The following is a 16,057-nucleotide window of genomic DNA, read 5'->3' as shown; positions in this document are numbered from 1 at the left end:
AGAGATGAGGTCTTGCTGTGTTGCCCCGGCTATATACAGGTGTGATCATAGCACACTACAGCCTTGAATTCCTGGCCTCAAATGATCCTTTCTCTTCAACCTCCTAAGAAGCTGGGACTATAGGTGCATGCCACTGTGCCTGGCTTTAAACATGGAAATATTTAACAAGGATTCAATGAGCTAATATGCAAGAAGCACTTAGAACAGTCTCTGACTCAAAATAAGGGCAGTAATTGTCATCTGTTGGTTTTGTTCCAGCTGACTTCGCTGTATCATTTCTCACTCACATTTAAGTCCACTGTTCTTATCACTGTAGTAATGAGAGGTGACAGCGTGCTGGCAGCCCTCGCAGCCCTCACTCGCTTTTGGCGCCTCCTTGACCTCGGCGCCCACTCTGGCCGCTTGAGGAGCCCTTCAGCCCGCCGCTGCACTGTGGGAGCCCCTCTCTGGGCTGGCCAAGGCCGGAGCCGGCTCCTTCTGCTTGCGGGGAGGTGTGGAGGGAGAGGCGCAGGCGGGAAACCGGGCTGCGTGCAGCGCTCACTGGCACTCACGGGCCAGCGTGAGTTCCGAGTGGGCGTGGGCTCGTCTCGGCTGGCCCCCACACTTGGAGCGGCAGGCCCTGAGAGGCTTAGCATCCAGGCTAGCAGCTGCGAAGGGTGCGCCGGGTCCCCCAGCAGTGCCGGCCCGCTGGTGCTGCACTCGAATTCTCGCAGGGCCTCAGCTGCCTCCCTGCATGGCAGGGCTGGAGACCTACAACCCACCATGCCCAAGCCCCCCTTCCCCCACGGTGGACTCCTGCGCAGCCCAAGCCTCCCTGACGGGCACCGCCCCCTGCTCAGTGGCGCCTGGTCCCATCGACTGCCCAAGGGCTGAGGAGTGCAGGTGTGGTGCTGGACTGGAGGGCTGCTCTGCCCGTGGCCCTGGCACAGGATTCAGTAGGTGAAGCCAGCTGGGCTCCTGAGTCTAGTGGGGACTTGGAGAACCTTTATGTCTAGCTAAGGGATTGTAAATACACCAATCAGTACCCTGTATCTAGCTCAAGGTTTGTAAATACACCAATCAGTACTCTGTGTCTACGTGATCTAGTGAGGACTTGGAGAACTTTTCTGCCTAGCAATCTGTGTCTAGGTAAAGGTATTGTAAATGCACCAATCAGCACTCTGTCAAAACGGATGAATCAGCTCTCTGTAAAATGGACCAATCAGCAGGATGTGGGTGGGGTCAGATAAGGGAATAAAAGCAGGCTGCCCGAGCGCCAGTGACAACCCACTGGGGTCAGCTTCCACACTGTGGATGGTTTGTTCTTTCACTCTTTACAATAAATCTTGCTGCTGCTCACTCTTTGGGTCCACACCACCTTCACTGCAAAGGTCTGCAGCTTCACTTCTGAAGCCAGGGAGACCACGAACCCACCAGAAGGAAGAAACTCCGAACATCAGAAGGAACAACTCCAGATGCGCTGCCTTTAAGGGGTGTAACACTTTCCGCGTTGGTCTGCAGCTTCATTCTTGAAGTCAGCGAGACCAAGAACCCACGAATTCCGGACACAGTAATTACCCTGACAGGTTACCCATTGTTTTAAATGCTGATTTCAGTGGACTTTTTTTGAGACAAAGTCTCACTCTTGTGGCCTAGGCTGGAGTGCAGTGGTGCGATCTGGGCTCACTGCAACTTTTGCCTCCCGGGTTCAGGCAGTCCTCCTGCCTCAGCCTCCCAAATAGCTGGGATTACAGGCACCGGCCACCATGCCTGGGTAATTTTTTATTATTAGTAGAGACAGGGTTTCACCGTGTTGGCCAGGCAAGTCTCAAACTCCTGACCTCAGGTGACCTGCCTGCCTCGGCCTCCCAAAGTGCTGGGATTACAAGTGTGAGCCACTGAGCCCAGCCTCAGTGGACTTATTTTTTTAAGCCTTCTATCAGCCGACACTGTTGGCCACCCACTTCTTAAAACAGTGTTTCTGGGCCGGGCACGGTGGCTCACGCCTGTAATCCCAGCACTTTGGGAGGCTGAGGTGGGTGGATCATGAGGTCAAGGAGATCAAGACCATCCTGGCTAACAGTGAAACCACGTCTCTACTAAACATACGAAAAAATTAGCCGGGTGTGGTGGCGGGCGCCTGTAGTCCCAGCTACTTGGGAGGCTGACGCAGCAGAATGGCGTGAACCTGGGAGGCAGAGCTTGCAGTGAGCCGAGATCGCGCCACTGCACTCCAGCCTGGGTGACAGAGTGAGACTCCGCCTCAAAATAAATAAATAAATAAAACAGTGTTTCTGATCCTCCTGTCTTGGATCCTTTAATCTCTAATCTCTCTCTATAGGTTCTTGATTTTAATTTGTTGTTGATTGGGCTTCAAAACTCGACTCTTTCCTCACTCTGTAGATTCTTCTGTGTCATCTCTTCATCTCCCTTCATGGCTTTGAAATCTACCTGTGTCCTAATATATTTGTGTCTGTAGCCAAGATTGCTCTTGTGGGCTCCAGACTGGTTTCATTTTCGTTTTTGGGGGCAGGGGCAGACCAGAGTCTTGCTCTGTAACCTAGGCTGTAGTGTAGTGGGATGATCTTGGCTCACTGCAACCGCTGCCTCCTGTGTTCAAGCCATCCTCTCTCCTCAGCCTCCTGAGTAGCTATGCCACCACGCCCAACTAATTTTTTTGTTTTTTCAGTAGATTTGGGATTTCATCATGCTCGCCAGGCTGGTCTCGAACTCCTGACCTCAAGTGATGCACCCGCCTCAGCCTCCCAAAGTGCTGGGATTATAGGCGTGAGCCACTGCACCCGGCCTAGACTTGTTTCTTAACTGTCTGTTAGATGCATTTACCCAGAATCATCATAGGTGTTCCAAACTTAGCACGTCTTAAAATAAACTCTTGGCTGGGTGCGGTGGCTTGCGCCTGTAATTCTAGCACTTTGGGAGGCTGAGGTGGGAGGATCATGAGGTCAGGAGATCAAGACCATCCTGGCTAACGTGGTGAAGCCCTGTCTCTAATAAAAATACAAAAAAATTAGCTGGGCATGGTGGCGGGCACCCGTAGTCCCAGCTACTCGGGAGGCTGAGGCAGGAGGATGACATGAACCTGGGAGACAGAGCTTGCAGTGAGCCGAGATCGCATCACTGCACTCCAGCCTGGGTGACAGAGCAAGACTCCGTCTCAAAAAAAATAAAAAAAAATAAAAAATAAATAAACTCTTAACCTTTCTCTCACACCCACCACTTCTGCACACTTTTTTCTGTGCTTAACTGTTCATTACTTCCCTCATTATTGAGCTAGCAACCTTGGGGTCTTTAGCCCTCAAATCCATTCACTGATCAAGCCCTTAGGGGGAAAAAATCTTTCAAGCCTTTCTGTTTTGTTGGTTCTCTCTTGTATGGATTCTGGTAACCTCTTTAGCGGGTCTCTATGTTCTCCCAGTCCTCCTCTATCTCATACCTGTGTGGCCCCCACAACCACCATTTAACCTCAACAGTGTAGCCTAAATTATCTCTGGAAAGCACATGTCTTGGCATGTCATTACCCTACTAAAAAACTTCATGCCTATGGAAAATGAAAATCAGTGTGGCCTGCAACCTTTTTTATGTTTCCTCTTGCTAGATACTTTATTCCTGGAATTTGCTACTTTACATCTTTATGCCTTTGCCTGTGCCTCTTTTTCCTGGCTGGAGGAGGTCCCTGTATGTACTTCATTTGCTACCTATTTGAGCACCGGCTATAGTTACATTGCCTCCCCTCTTGCCAGCTGTGTGACCAGGGACAAGTTGCTGCGCTTCTGTTTCAGTGTCCTCATCTGTAAAATGGGAATCGGTAGTAGTACCTACTTCATGGAGTAAGGATGACATGAGTTACTGTATGTTAAAGTCTTAGGGCAGTGCTTGGCATACAGTGAGTGCTATATTAGTGTTTACTGTTATTATTACTGTAGTTTAAAAAGTTCCTGCTCACCCTTTAAACTGAGCTGAAGTGTCGTCTTTAATGGAGCTTTCCCTGGTTCTCTAAGCACATGGTTGCTCCTTCATTGAGTCCGTTTCCCACTCTTCCAGATCTCTCTAATTACAGACCTGGTTTACAAGGCCCTCCATGGTCTATTTGGTGCTTCTTTGTTCCCCAGATTTATTATCTGTTAGCTTGCTCACTATACATGCCAGCCATACTGAACGTCTTTCAGTTTTCTGAAAACGCACTTTTCCTTCTGTAAGAAGTAGAACTTCCAGAAAAGACTCAACTGTGTTACTGTTTAAAGACCGCTGAAGCATCACTTTCTCTTTAAAGCTTTTCCTGACCCCTGCCTTCTTTCCCAGATACAAAGGGACATTTTCTTGGTGTTCCACTGTATTTTGTATCAGCAGTTCTCATTCCTGGTATTTGAACATACCAAGAATTGCATTAGTTGTGTGGAGTGTTGCAAGTAGAACTTCTTTCATCTTGAGACAGGGTCGTGCTCTGTCACCCAGGCTGGAGTGTAATGGGCCCGATCATGGCTCACTGCAGCCTCAACGTCCCAGGCTTAAGCAGTCTTCCCACCTCAGGCTCCCGAGCACCTGGGACCACAGGCATGTGCTACCATGCCAGGCTAATTTTTCTAGAGACAAGGTCTCCCTGTGTTGCCCAGGCTGGTCTCAAATTCCTGGGCTCAAGCAGTCTCCTCCTGCCTTGGCCTCCCAAAAGTGCTGGGATTACAGGCATGAGCCACTGTTCCTGGCTGCTAGTAGAAATAATAATAGTTCAGTACTAATGCATCAAAGCCTGCAACTGATTTACTTTTTTTTTTTTTTTTTTCCTTTTCGAGACGGAGTTTTGCTCTTGTTGCCCAGGCTGGAGTGCAATGGCACGATCTTAGCTCACTGCAATCTCCGCCTCCGGAGTTCAAGCGATTCTCCTGCCTCAGCCTCCCTAGTAGCTGGGATTACGGGCATGCACCACCACACCCGGCTGATTTTGTATTTTTAGTAGAGACAAGGTTTCTCCACGTTGGTTAGGCTGGTCTTGAACTCTCAGCCTCAGGTGATCCACCCACCTTGGCCTCCCAAAGTGTTGGGATTACAGGCGTGAGCCACCACGCCCGGCCTGATTTACTTTTAAAAATGGTACAGTTTAAATGTTATCCTTGTAGTTTTGTTGCAGTCTTTTTAGTGGAAAAGAGATGGGATAGATTTTTTTTATTTGCACACTAACTTAGCTTGTTTTCTACGTGCCTTTGGCCTTAGCGAGCTACCATTAATGTTATCCTTAACAGTTGTGGACGTTATGAAATTACCATAGTACAGATGAGTTATGGTTTTACTTTATTTTACTGCCAGGCTACTTGGGATTTCATCAGAAAATGGTTGATCTGTGGGAGTTTGTCACATGGATATGGCATAGTAAGCACTCAGTAGCTGAATTAAGGTGGGGAAAAGGAGACAGCTCCTTCTCCACATATAGGGAGGCGTGTGGGACAGTGGATGGAGGATAACCTTGACTGAGACAGACAGGTTTGGACCTGCTTCTTTACTGCCTTCTTGGTTGGGCAGATTGCTTATTAATCTCTCTTAGTCTCAGCTTCCTGAACAGCAAAATGGGAATAACTAAACATCGTGCAGAGTTTTTAGGATTAGAAGAAGATATGTATATAGAGTGTCAGACACCGTGCCTGGCATATGGTGTGTTCTCACTAAATGATAACTCCCTATGAATATCCCTGTAGGTATGACCTTGTGTTGCTTTTATTTGTATGTCTAACCCTTCCACAAATTAGGGGCTTTTTCTTTCTTTTTTTTTTTTTTTTTTTTTTTTTTTGAGACGGAGTCTCGCTCTGTCACCCAGGCTGGAGTGCAGTGGCCGGATCTCAGTTCACTGCAAGCTCCGCCTCCCGGGTTTACGCCATTCTCCTGCCTCAGCCTCCCGAGTAACTGGGACTACAGGCGCCCACCACCACGCCCGGCTAGTTTTTTGTATTTTTTTTTTTTAGTGGAGACGGGGTTTCACCATGTTAGCCAGGATGGTCTCGATCTCCTGACCTCGTGATCCGCCCGTCTCGGCCTCCCAAAGTGCTGGGATTACAGGCTTGAGCCACCGTGCCCGGCTGGGGCTTTTTCTTAATGTATGTCTAACCCTTCCACAAATTAGGGGCTTTTTCTTAATGTGTGTATGTATGTATGCATGAATATAATTAATATAGTAATATTTTACATAATTGACACTGTATTTTATACATTGCATTTCAAATTTAGCAGTTCTTCTAATGTCACTAACAATTATTGTGAACAGTAATTTGATTGCCTGAAAAATATTTCATGGAGGAATGGCATTTATACAGAACAAACACATCATAATATATTTAAACTCAGCCACAGGTTTAGTTTAGAAAAGTTATGTTTATTCGTGACCCCAATTGATCAGCCTAGACTGAGTTTTATCAGCATGCTTTCTGGTCAGCTTGAATATAGAGGAAATAGAGGTAGCTATTGTTCCTTTGTGATCTTCTAATACTTGAATCTGCTAGATTTCTGCAATTTTTAAAAGTCCCAGGTGTCAACATTTGAGGTGATTTTGTGTTTTCAGGGCAAACAAAAGTGATCAGGCTGAAGTACTGCATTTAAGTCTTTTTCCTACATTTTAGAGTTGCTGGATTGCTTTTTTAAAACAGGAAAGTTTATTGTGACATATTTTTGTGTTTTGATACCCAGTTTTCATTTCCTTCCAAGTTTGTGACCTTTTCCCCCCAAGCTATTCTTGATAGATGATTGATATAAGATAGCTGTAAATTTCTGTTATCTTAGAGGATTTGTGATTTTGAAAGTACTCTTCTTTGTTTAACTTAAGGATGACCAGATCATCAACTGGCTGCTGGAATTCCGTTCTTCTATCATGTACTTGACAAAAGACTTTGAGCAGCTTATCAGTATTATATTGGTAAGTTCACCATTTATCTCACTGTCTAGTATGTAATTCAGAACTTCGTAGTAGTATATATTAATAACATGCTGCTTTTATCGTTCTTTCCCAACTATAGAGATTGCCTTGGTTGAATAGAAGTCAAACAGTAGTGGAAGAGTATTTGGCTTTTCTTGGTAATCTTGTATCAGCACAGACTGTTTTCCTCAGACCATGTCTCAGCATGATTGCTTCCCATTTTGTGCCTCGTAAGTCATTACTCTTTGCTTGCTTGGAATTTTTTTTTTTTTTTAAATACTTCTTTATTAAAATACCACCTTCCTGTTGTATATGAGAGATACTGCTACCATGGAAGATTCCAGATGCATATTGGCACCAGGTCTGGTAGACATATGTTCCCCGTAATGACCCCTATGGAGGTGTCTAGATTCATTTGTTGCTATGCGTTTTATGAATTGTAATTTGCTTTATTGAACTCCTGGTGAAGTCTTAGAACTCATCTAGGAATGTTTAGCTGTTTAAAAACTATAGTTGCTTTACTTTTTTTCAGATTGTGCTTTTAATTAATCATTGGGGTAACTTTGGATTATGGAAAAATGACTTTTGTATAGCTGTTCATTGTCTACGTCAGTAACTTTTTTGTGTAGCTGTTTATTGTCTAGATCAATGACAGAATAACATATTTTCTTTTTCCCTCAAAAGCTCGAGTGATCATTAAGGAAGGTGATGTAGATGTTTCAGATTCTGAGGATGAAGATGATAGTAAGTGTAAAAAGGTTTAAAGCCTGGGCACAGTAGCTTACACTCATAATCCCAGCACTTTGGGTGGCCAAGACAGGAGGATCACTTGAGGCCAAGAGTTTGAGACCAGCCTGGGCAACATAGTGAGATTTTGTCTCTACAAAAAAAACATTTTTTTCAAATATTTTCTTTAAAAATGTTTAAAGTAGAACTAGGCAGAGTGGTGTGTGTCTTTAGTCACAGCTACCTGGGAGGCTTAGGTGGGTGGATTGCTTGAGCCAGGAGTTCAAGCCCTGCCTGGACAAGATGGCAAGACACTCTCTCTTTTAAAAAAAAAAAAAAAAAGTAAAGCACAGAACACCTGGCACCTATTCTGGTAAGCAGACTGCAACAAATGACAACCTTTGATAAAATGTTTTTGTTATATTTAGCATTGATATGCAGTCAGTTGTCCTGAATGCATTATTTATATAATTAGTCCATTTAGTTTTCATTGATGGTTGTGAGAAAAAAATCTTGAAGTTATTATTTCTGTGATAAATTCCGTTTTGGTTAGCATGTGTTTTTAGCTTCAAGTATGTCACTTTTTTTTTTTTTTGAGACAGAGTCTTGCCTGTCGCCCAGGCTGGAGTACAGTGGTATGATCTTGGCTCACTGCAGCCTTTACCTCCTGGGTTCAAGTGATTCTCCTGCTTCAGCCTCCTGAGTAGATGGAACTACAGGCGTGTACCACCATGCCTGGCTAATTTATGTATTTTTAGTAGAGATGGGGTTTCACCATGTTGGTCAGGCTGGTCTCGAACTCCTGACCTCAGGTGATCCACCTGCCTTAGCCTCCCAAAGTGCTGGGATTACAGGCGTGAGCTACCGCGCCCGACCAGCATGTATTTTTAGCTTCAAGTGCGTCGCCTTTCAGTTTTGTTTTGATGCTCATACTCTCAACTTTTCTCCTTGCAGATCTTCCTGCAAATTTTGACACATGTCACAGAGCCTTGCAAATAATAGCAAGATATGTCCCATCGTGAGTATACTTTTCCTTATTTTGAATGTTCAATTCTCAAGAAAATTGTAATCAATTAGTAAAAGTTATAAAATGTTAATAGCATTAAAGCTTGAGTCTTACATTGCATGTTTTTTTTTTGTGTCCACTTGAGGAAACTTTACATTCTACAAAAAGTGGCATTTCCATTTTCTATTTATTATCTTTGATTGTTTTTCAAAGTTTGTATGCAGATTCTCCCCCAATTTTGTATGGTGGTTGGAATTTTGCTTTTATCTTCAACAGATACACTATCCAAACATTTTCAGTGAGAAACCCCTGTGTGTGTTTGTGTCATGCCATATGAATAAAAATTGCACTTCTAAGAAAAGCTTTTCAGGTTTGTGGGTTTCTTTTGGAAGGGTGGACTTCTAGTTCCCTCTGTCCGTTGATTATTTGTTAACTTGAAACAATCCAACTTGATAATTTTTTCTTCTTTTAAAAATAATATACATGTGTAGTGGGAAATGTCAGCAAAAAGCTCCCTCTTTGATTTGCTGTCAATATCAGAGTTAACAGAAGCTTATTTTCTCTAAGTCATTATAGATTTTCTCGGAAGCTATACAATGTAAGTTCCAGTTCTGGCCGGGCGCGGTGGCTCACGCCTGTAATCCCAGCACTTTGGGAGGCTGAGACGGGCGGATCACCTGAGGTTGGGAGTTTAATATCAGCCTGACCAACATGGAGAAACCCCGTCTTTACTGAAAATGCAAAATTAGCCAGGCATGGTGGCGCATGCTTGTAATCCCAGCTGCTTGGGAGGCTGAGGCAGGAGAATAGCTTGAACCCGGGAGGCGGAGGTTGCAGTGAGCTGAGATTGCGCCACTGCACTCCAGCCTGGGCAACAAGAGCGAAACTCCGTCTCAAAAAAAAATAAAGTTGCAGTTCTTTGAGGTAGGGGTTCTTGTTTACCTCCTGTATCTGTCCATATTTGCTTTTAGAATGGTAGTATTACTTTTCTAGAAAGTAAAGTTAACATGGATTGATTTAATTTTTTAAAAATAGGACACCGTGGTTTCTTATGCCGATACTGGTGGAAAAATTTCCATTTGTTCAAAAATCAGAGAGAACACTGGTAAGAAATCTTTTCATTGAGAAAATCATGGAAAACTTGTTTGCATGGTTTCATTTTAGATGATGTTAGGTCTTTTTCTTTCTGTTTTTTTTTTTTTTTTTTGAGACGGAGTCTTGCTGTGTTGCCCAAGCTGGAGTACAGTGGCGTCATCTTGGCTCATTGCAACCTCCGCCTCTCGGGTTCAAGCAATTCTCCTGCCTCAGCCTCCCGAGTAGCTGGGACTATAGGCGCCCACCACCATACCCAGCTAATTTTTGTATTTTTAGTAGTGGTGGGGTTTCACCATATTGGCCAGACTGGTCTCTAACTCTTGAGCTTGTGATCTGCCCGCCTTGGCCTCCCAAAGTGCTGGGATTAGTGAACCACTGTGCCCGGCCGATGTTATGTCTTTTTCTTTTAAAGGTTACTTTGTCTTCTAGACTTTGATGTCTAAGAATTTGACTCAGATTCCTTTCTTATCAAGCGGCTATTGGGGATTCCCAGTGCCTTTTTCTGTTATTACTATGTGCAAGTCAAGGTGTGAGTTCATTTCAGGAATATCTGTAGTGGCTTCATGCTTATACAAGAATTACTAGAAGATAATAGTTCTTGTATTACTAATTGTAAATATGCCTTATTTTAACCTGAAAGCAAAGCCTTCTGTAGAAGCATTGTGCTTGTTTTTGTACAATGTTCAGATCATCTGTGCAGTTTTTAATAATTAATAGTGATTGCCGTAGTATAAAACCAAATCTAGTAGCATACAAAAATAATTATGTGCCATGACCAAGTGCGATTGACGCTAGGTACGCAAGATTGAGTTTTTTGTTTTTTTGTTTTTTTTTTTTTCCAGGGAGGGGACAGTTTCTCTCTGTCACCCAGGCTAGAGTGTAGTGGTACCATCTCGGCTCGCTGCAGCCTCTGCCTCCCCAGGGTTCTAGCGACTCTCCCACCTCAGCCTCCCGAGTAGGTGGGACTACAGGAATGGGACACCACACCCCACTAATTTTTGTATTTTTGGTAGAGACGGGTTTTGCCACATTGGCCAGGCTGGTCTTGAACTCCTGACCTCAAGTGATCCACCCGTCTCCACCTTGCAGAGTGTTGGGATTAGAGACGTGAACCACCGTGACTGGCTGAGATTGATTTAGTACCTGAAAATAAATTAATAAAATATTTTATAGCAATAGAACAAAGGACAAAAACCACATAATCATCTCAGTAGATGCAGAAGTATGTGACAAAGGCCAATATCCTTTTATGACAAAAACAGAAGGAAATTTTCTCAACCTGATAAAGGGCATCTGAAAAACCCACAGCTAACATCATATTCAGTGGTGAAAGACCAAAAGTTTTTTCTGAAGAATAAGAACAAAACAAGGATGTCTGCTCTTGCTGCTTGTCTAGCCAAGGCAGTTAGACAAGAAAAAGAATTAAAGGCATCCAGATGGAGTAGAAGGCATAAACTCTTTTGCAAGGTGATTTTGTATGTCATCCTAAGGAGTTCACACACACACAAGACATTTTAGAGAGAATAAATGAGTTCAGCATGGTTACGGGACAGAAGACCAACATACGGTAACCACTTGTCCAAGACAATTGAATAGGGGAGAATAGACTTCAACAAATGCTGCTGGCAGAAGTGGACATGAACATGCAAAAGAATGAAGCATATGGATATCCATGTACAAAAATGAACTCAAAATCAATAAAAGCCCTACATGAAGAGTAAAAACTGTAAAACTCTTGAGAAGAAAATAGGGGTACATGTTGGATTAGGCAGTAATTTCCAGATTTGATGCCTGAGTACAAGTGACCAAAGAAAAAATACATCAATTGTACCTCAAAATTAAAAATTGTTATGCTTCATAGGACATTTTCAGGAAGATGAAAAGAATCCCCAAATAATGGGAGAAAATATTTCTATATTTTATGTCTGGTAATGGACTTGTATATGTAAAGAACTCTTACAATTGAATAATAAAAGGGCAAATAGCCCAATTGAAATGGGCAAAGGATCTGAATAGGCATTTCTGCAAAAAAACACATGGAAAGAAGCTCAGCATCATTAGCCATCAGGGAAATGGTTTCACTGCATGCCCACAAGGATGGCTATATTCAGGATGAGAAGACAGTAACAAGTGTTGACAAGGATGTGGAGAAATGGGAACATTGGAACTGTCATATGTTGCTGTGGGAATGTAAAATGGTGCAGCTGTTTTGAAAATAGCCTGGCATTTCTTAAAGGTTAAATGTAGAATTACCATGTGACCTAGCAGTTCCATTTCTGGGTTTATACCTGAGAGAAATGAAAATATATGTCCACAGAAAAACTTGTACATGGATGTTCATAGCAGCATCATTCATAATAGCATCAAGTAGAAGCAACTCAAATGTCTGTCAACTGATGAACAGATGACAAAACGTGGTACAATGAAATATTAGCAATGAAAAGGAATGCTTTATATGTTACAACATGATTGGACCCTAAAAACATGCCAAAAGACTGTATTATATGATTCCATTTATATGAAAGGAATGGTTTACATGTTACAACATGATTGAACCCTAAAAACATGTATTATATGACTCCATTTATAGGAAATGTCTCGAAGAGGCAGATTCATAGACTAGTGGTTGCCAAAGTCTTCATTTTGTAGGGGTGCACTACTAATGGATATGGGATTTCTTTTTAGAGTGATTAAAATGTTATAAAATTGCTGGCTGGGCACAGTGGCTTATGCCTGTAATCACAGCACTTCAGAAGGCTGAAGTGGGAAGGTCCAAGAGGTGAAGACCAGCCTGGGCAACATAGCGAGAACCTGTCTCTCTAAGAGGAAAAATTAACCAGATGTGGTGGTGTGCACCTGTAGTTCTAGCTACTAGGGAGGCTGAGGAGGAAGGATTGCTTATCCCGGGAATTCAGGGTTACAGTGAGCTTTGATTGCACCACTGCACCCCAGGCTGAGAGAGAGCCAGACCCTGTCTCTAAAATAAAATGTTCTGAAATTGATTATGTTGATGGTCACATAACTCAATATATTAAAAACTTAAATTGTATACTTTAAGTTGGTGATTGTATGATTTATGAGTTTTATCAATACAGCTACTTAAAAACCTATAGTTGGCCGGGCGCGGTGGCTCAAGCCTGTAATCCCAGCACTTTGGGAGGCCGAGACGGGCGGATCATGAGGTCAGGAGATCGAGACCATCCTGGCTAACACGGTGAAACTCCGTCTCTACTAAAAATACAAGAAAATTAGCCGGGCGAGGTGGCGGGCGCCTGTAGTCCCAGCTACTCGGGAGGCTGAGGCAGGAAAATGGCGTGAACCCGGGGGAGCGGAGCTTGCAGTGAGCCGAGATCGCGCCACTGCACTCCAGCCTGGGGCACAGAGCAAGACTCCGTGTCAAAAAAACAAAAACAAAAACCTATAGTTGTGCAAATTAAAAACTTCATTTACTGAGGATAATTGAAATGATTATACCGAACATAATACATATGTAGAAACAGTACAGTTTTGTATTGCTGGATAGTCTGTTTTTTTCTGTTTAAATATTTGAAACTAAAGATTTCAATTGTGTAATTGATGTTTCGCTTACATAATTGTGAAACATTTATTCTCTGTTGAAATGTTTTATCTTATGTTTTCTGCTTTAGGAATGTTACGTTCATAACTTACTAAGGATTAGTGTGTATTTTCCAACCTTGAGGCATGAAATTTTGGAGCTTATTATTGAAAAGCTACTCAAATTGGATGTAAGTATTGAGCAATCTATTTTTATTTTCATTTACTGACTTGAATTTGTTATAATCACAGTATGTGGAAACAATAGTCAGTGATAGAAAAGAATCCACTTGGCCTCCACTTGGCCAGGCGTGGTGGCTCACACCTGTATTCCCAGCACTTTGGGAGGCCGAGGCAGGCAGATCACCTGAGGTTAGGAGTTCGAGACCAGCCTGGCCAACATGGTGAGACTCCATCTCTATAAAAATTAAAAAAAAATTAGCCAGGCATGATGGCGGGTGCCTGTAATCCCAGCTACTCAGGAGGCTGAGGTGGGAGAATTGGTTGAACCCGGGAGGCAGATCTTGCAGTGAGCCAAGACTGTACTGCTACACTCCAGCCTGGGTGACAAAGTGAGACTCCGTCTCAAAATAAAAGAAACCACTTGCACCATTCTTTGCTTCCTTCCTTTAAATGTGTCTTGAATTCCATCTGTGTATGTGCTGGGAGTTGTAGACAGTTCCTTCTCATGATTGGAGAACAAGGCATTAAATATATAGTTAGCCAAATGTAAAAGTATGGTTGTGGAAAATGCTATGAATGAAACATACATTATGAGTTAGAGAAACTGATAGAATCACAGTGGGGTCAGGAAGGGATTCCTAAGGAAGTGATTTTTCCTGTTTGGCCTTTCTTAAGGGCAGATTATAATTATAAACAGCTAAAACTTTGTTTAAGGAAGCCCGCACTAAGGTGCAGTGGGAATGAAAGAAAGTGGATTCTAGTGACACTGGGAGGAAAGGTGAACTGGTCCTCGAGACTGGTTTGGAGGAGGGGAGGCAGATAGTAAGGGAAAGGAATCCTTCAGAGGTTGCTCCCTGTGGAATCGAATCTTGGTGTTGCATTCATGGCAGGCAGAAATATCAAGAGGAGGCAGTTGGGAGAGGAGTTCCATCTTGGCCAGGTTCAGTTGCTGGTGGGCAGCCTAGTAGAGAATACTCACTGGCAGTCGTGGCTGCAGGTGGGGACCTGAGCATAAACCTTTGGAAAGATACAGTTTAGGACAGGGGAGGAGAAGGGTGATCAGAAGTATGAGGAAAACCATGGGTCTGGATGCTCAGGAAGGATCTGCTGGAAGGAGGAGTTTGGTCAGCAGCATCAGATACTGCTCTCATTTTTTGGAAGGATGAAAAGTGCAACAGTCCTTGGATTTAGTGGTTAGAAGGTAGTCTTTGTTGCTTTCTGGAGGACCATGTCAGTGAAGAGGCAGAAACTGCATTTCGAGAGGGGATATGTGGATGGTGGGGAAGCAGAAGTAAGGCTGTAGTTGGTCGCTACAACCTTGGTGCAGGGTTGTGGTGGAAGGTGGAGACAGAGCAGGGCTAAGAGGCGTGGTTCAGGAGTGGGGAGATGTGAGCAGGTTTGTGGACTGAGGGGAGAGGAGCTTTGGTGGAGGAAAATATTGATGCTGTAGGGAAGCAGGAAGATGGAACGAGGTCTTAGAAGAGCTAGAGCTTGGGCCCATTGGTGTAGTGTTCACTTGGAGTTGCACCTCTCTGGCCAACTGTATATGTACTCTTTATAGTGTTTCTCTGGTATATACTTAAAAGGAGCATTTTAGAATGTTTACAAAGAAGGTCAAGCATAGATAATAAAAAATGGCATGGTTTGAGTGGTATGTTAAGATATTTGAATGGTGATATACCAAAATAAATATTGAGTAATTCACATTTGGCTTGCAGTTTATCATTTTTCTGCTCAGTTGATTGATGATATGTTTATTACACAATGTGTCTGTGAGTGTCTTGTGCATAGAGATTTTATCAGCCCATTTTCATGCTGCTGATAAAGACACAGCTGAGCCTGGGAAGAAAAAGAGGTGTTTTATTTGTTTGTTTGTTTGAGAAGGTGTCTTGCTTTGTTGCCCAGGCTGAAGTGCAATGGCGCGATCTCGGCTCACTGCATCCTCCACCTCTTGGGTTCAAGCAATTCTCTTGCCTCAGCCTCCTGAGTAGCTGGGATTACAGGCGCATGCCACCGTGCCCGGCTGATTTTTTGTATTTTTAGTAGAGATGGGATTTCACTGTGTTATCCAGGATGGTCTTGATCTCCTGACCTCATGATCCGCCCACCTCAGCCTCCCAAAGTGCTGGGATTACAGGCGTGAGCCACCGCACCTGGCTAAAAAAGAGGTTTAATTGGACTTACAGTTCCGTATGGCTGGGGAGGCCTCAGAATCATGGCAGGAGGTGAAAGGCACTTCTTACATGGTAGCGGCAAGAGAAAATGAGGGAGATGTAAAAGTGGAAACCCCTGATAAAACCATCAGATCTCATGAGACTTATTCACTATCACGAGAACAGTATGGAGGAAACCGACCCCATGATTCAAATTATCTCCCACCGGGTCCCTCTCACAATGTGTGGGAATTATAGGAGTACAATTCAAGATGAGATTTGGGGCCGGGTGCGGTGGCTCACGCCTGTAATCCCAGCACTTTGGGGAGCTGAGGTGTGTGGATCACCTGAGGTCAGGAGTTCGAGACCAGCCTGACTAACATGGAGAAACCCCATCTCTACTAAAAATACAAAATTAGCTGGGCACAGTGGCGCATGCCTGTAATC

At 43.6% G+C, this 16,057-nt stretch overlaps 2 protein-coding genes across 2 annotated transcripts in view; both read left to right on the top strand.

Annotated features, from left to right (window-relative positions):
• The window catches only part of NTAN1 (N-terminal asparagine amidase), a 215,455-nt gene that overhangs the window by 158,785 nt on the left and 40,613 nt on the right, over window positions 1-16,057 (top strand). The window lies entirely within an intron of this gene.
• Window positions 1-16,057, top strand: part of RRN3 (RRN3 homolog, RNA polymerase I transcription factor) — a 37,768-nt gene that overhangs the window by 3,748 nt on the left and 17,963 nt on the right. Inside the window, exons 4-9 of the mRNA XM_050774088.1 lie at window positions 6,803-6,892; window positions 6,993-7,122; window positions 7,577-7,636; window positions 8,573-8,636; window positions 9,660-9,729; window positions 13,367-13,465. Coding sequence (XP_050630045.1) covers window positions 6,803-6,892; window positions 6,993-7,122; window positions 7,577-7,636; window positions 8,573-8,636; window positions 9,660-9,729; window positions 13,367-13,465 — 513 coding nt within the window. The remainder of the gene's footprint in view (window positions 1-6,802; window positions 6,893-6,992; window positions 7,123-7,576; window positions 7,637-8,572; window positions 8,637-9,659; window positions 9,730-13,366; window positions 13,466-16,057) is intronic.

Source organism: Macaca thibetana, chromosome 20 (assembly GCF_024542745.1).
Source record: "Macaca thibetana thibetana isolate TM-01 chromosome 20, ASM2454274v1, whole genome shotgun sequence".
Classification (NCBI taxonomy): domain Eukaryota; kingdom Metazoa; phylum Chordata; class Mammalia; order Primates; family Cercopithecidae; genus Macaca; species Macaca thibetana.
Note: the sequence above shows the minus strand (reverse complement) of the source record. Positions and strands in the feature narration are given on the sequence as shown.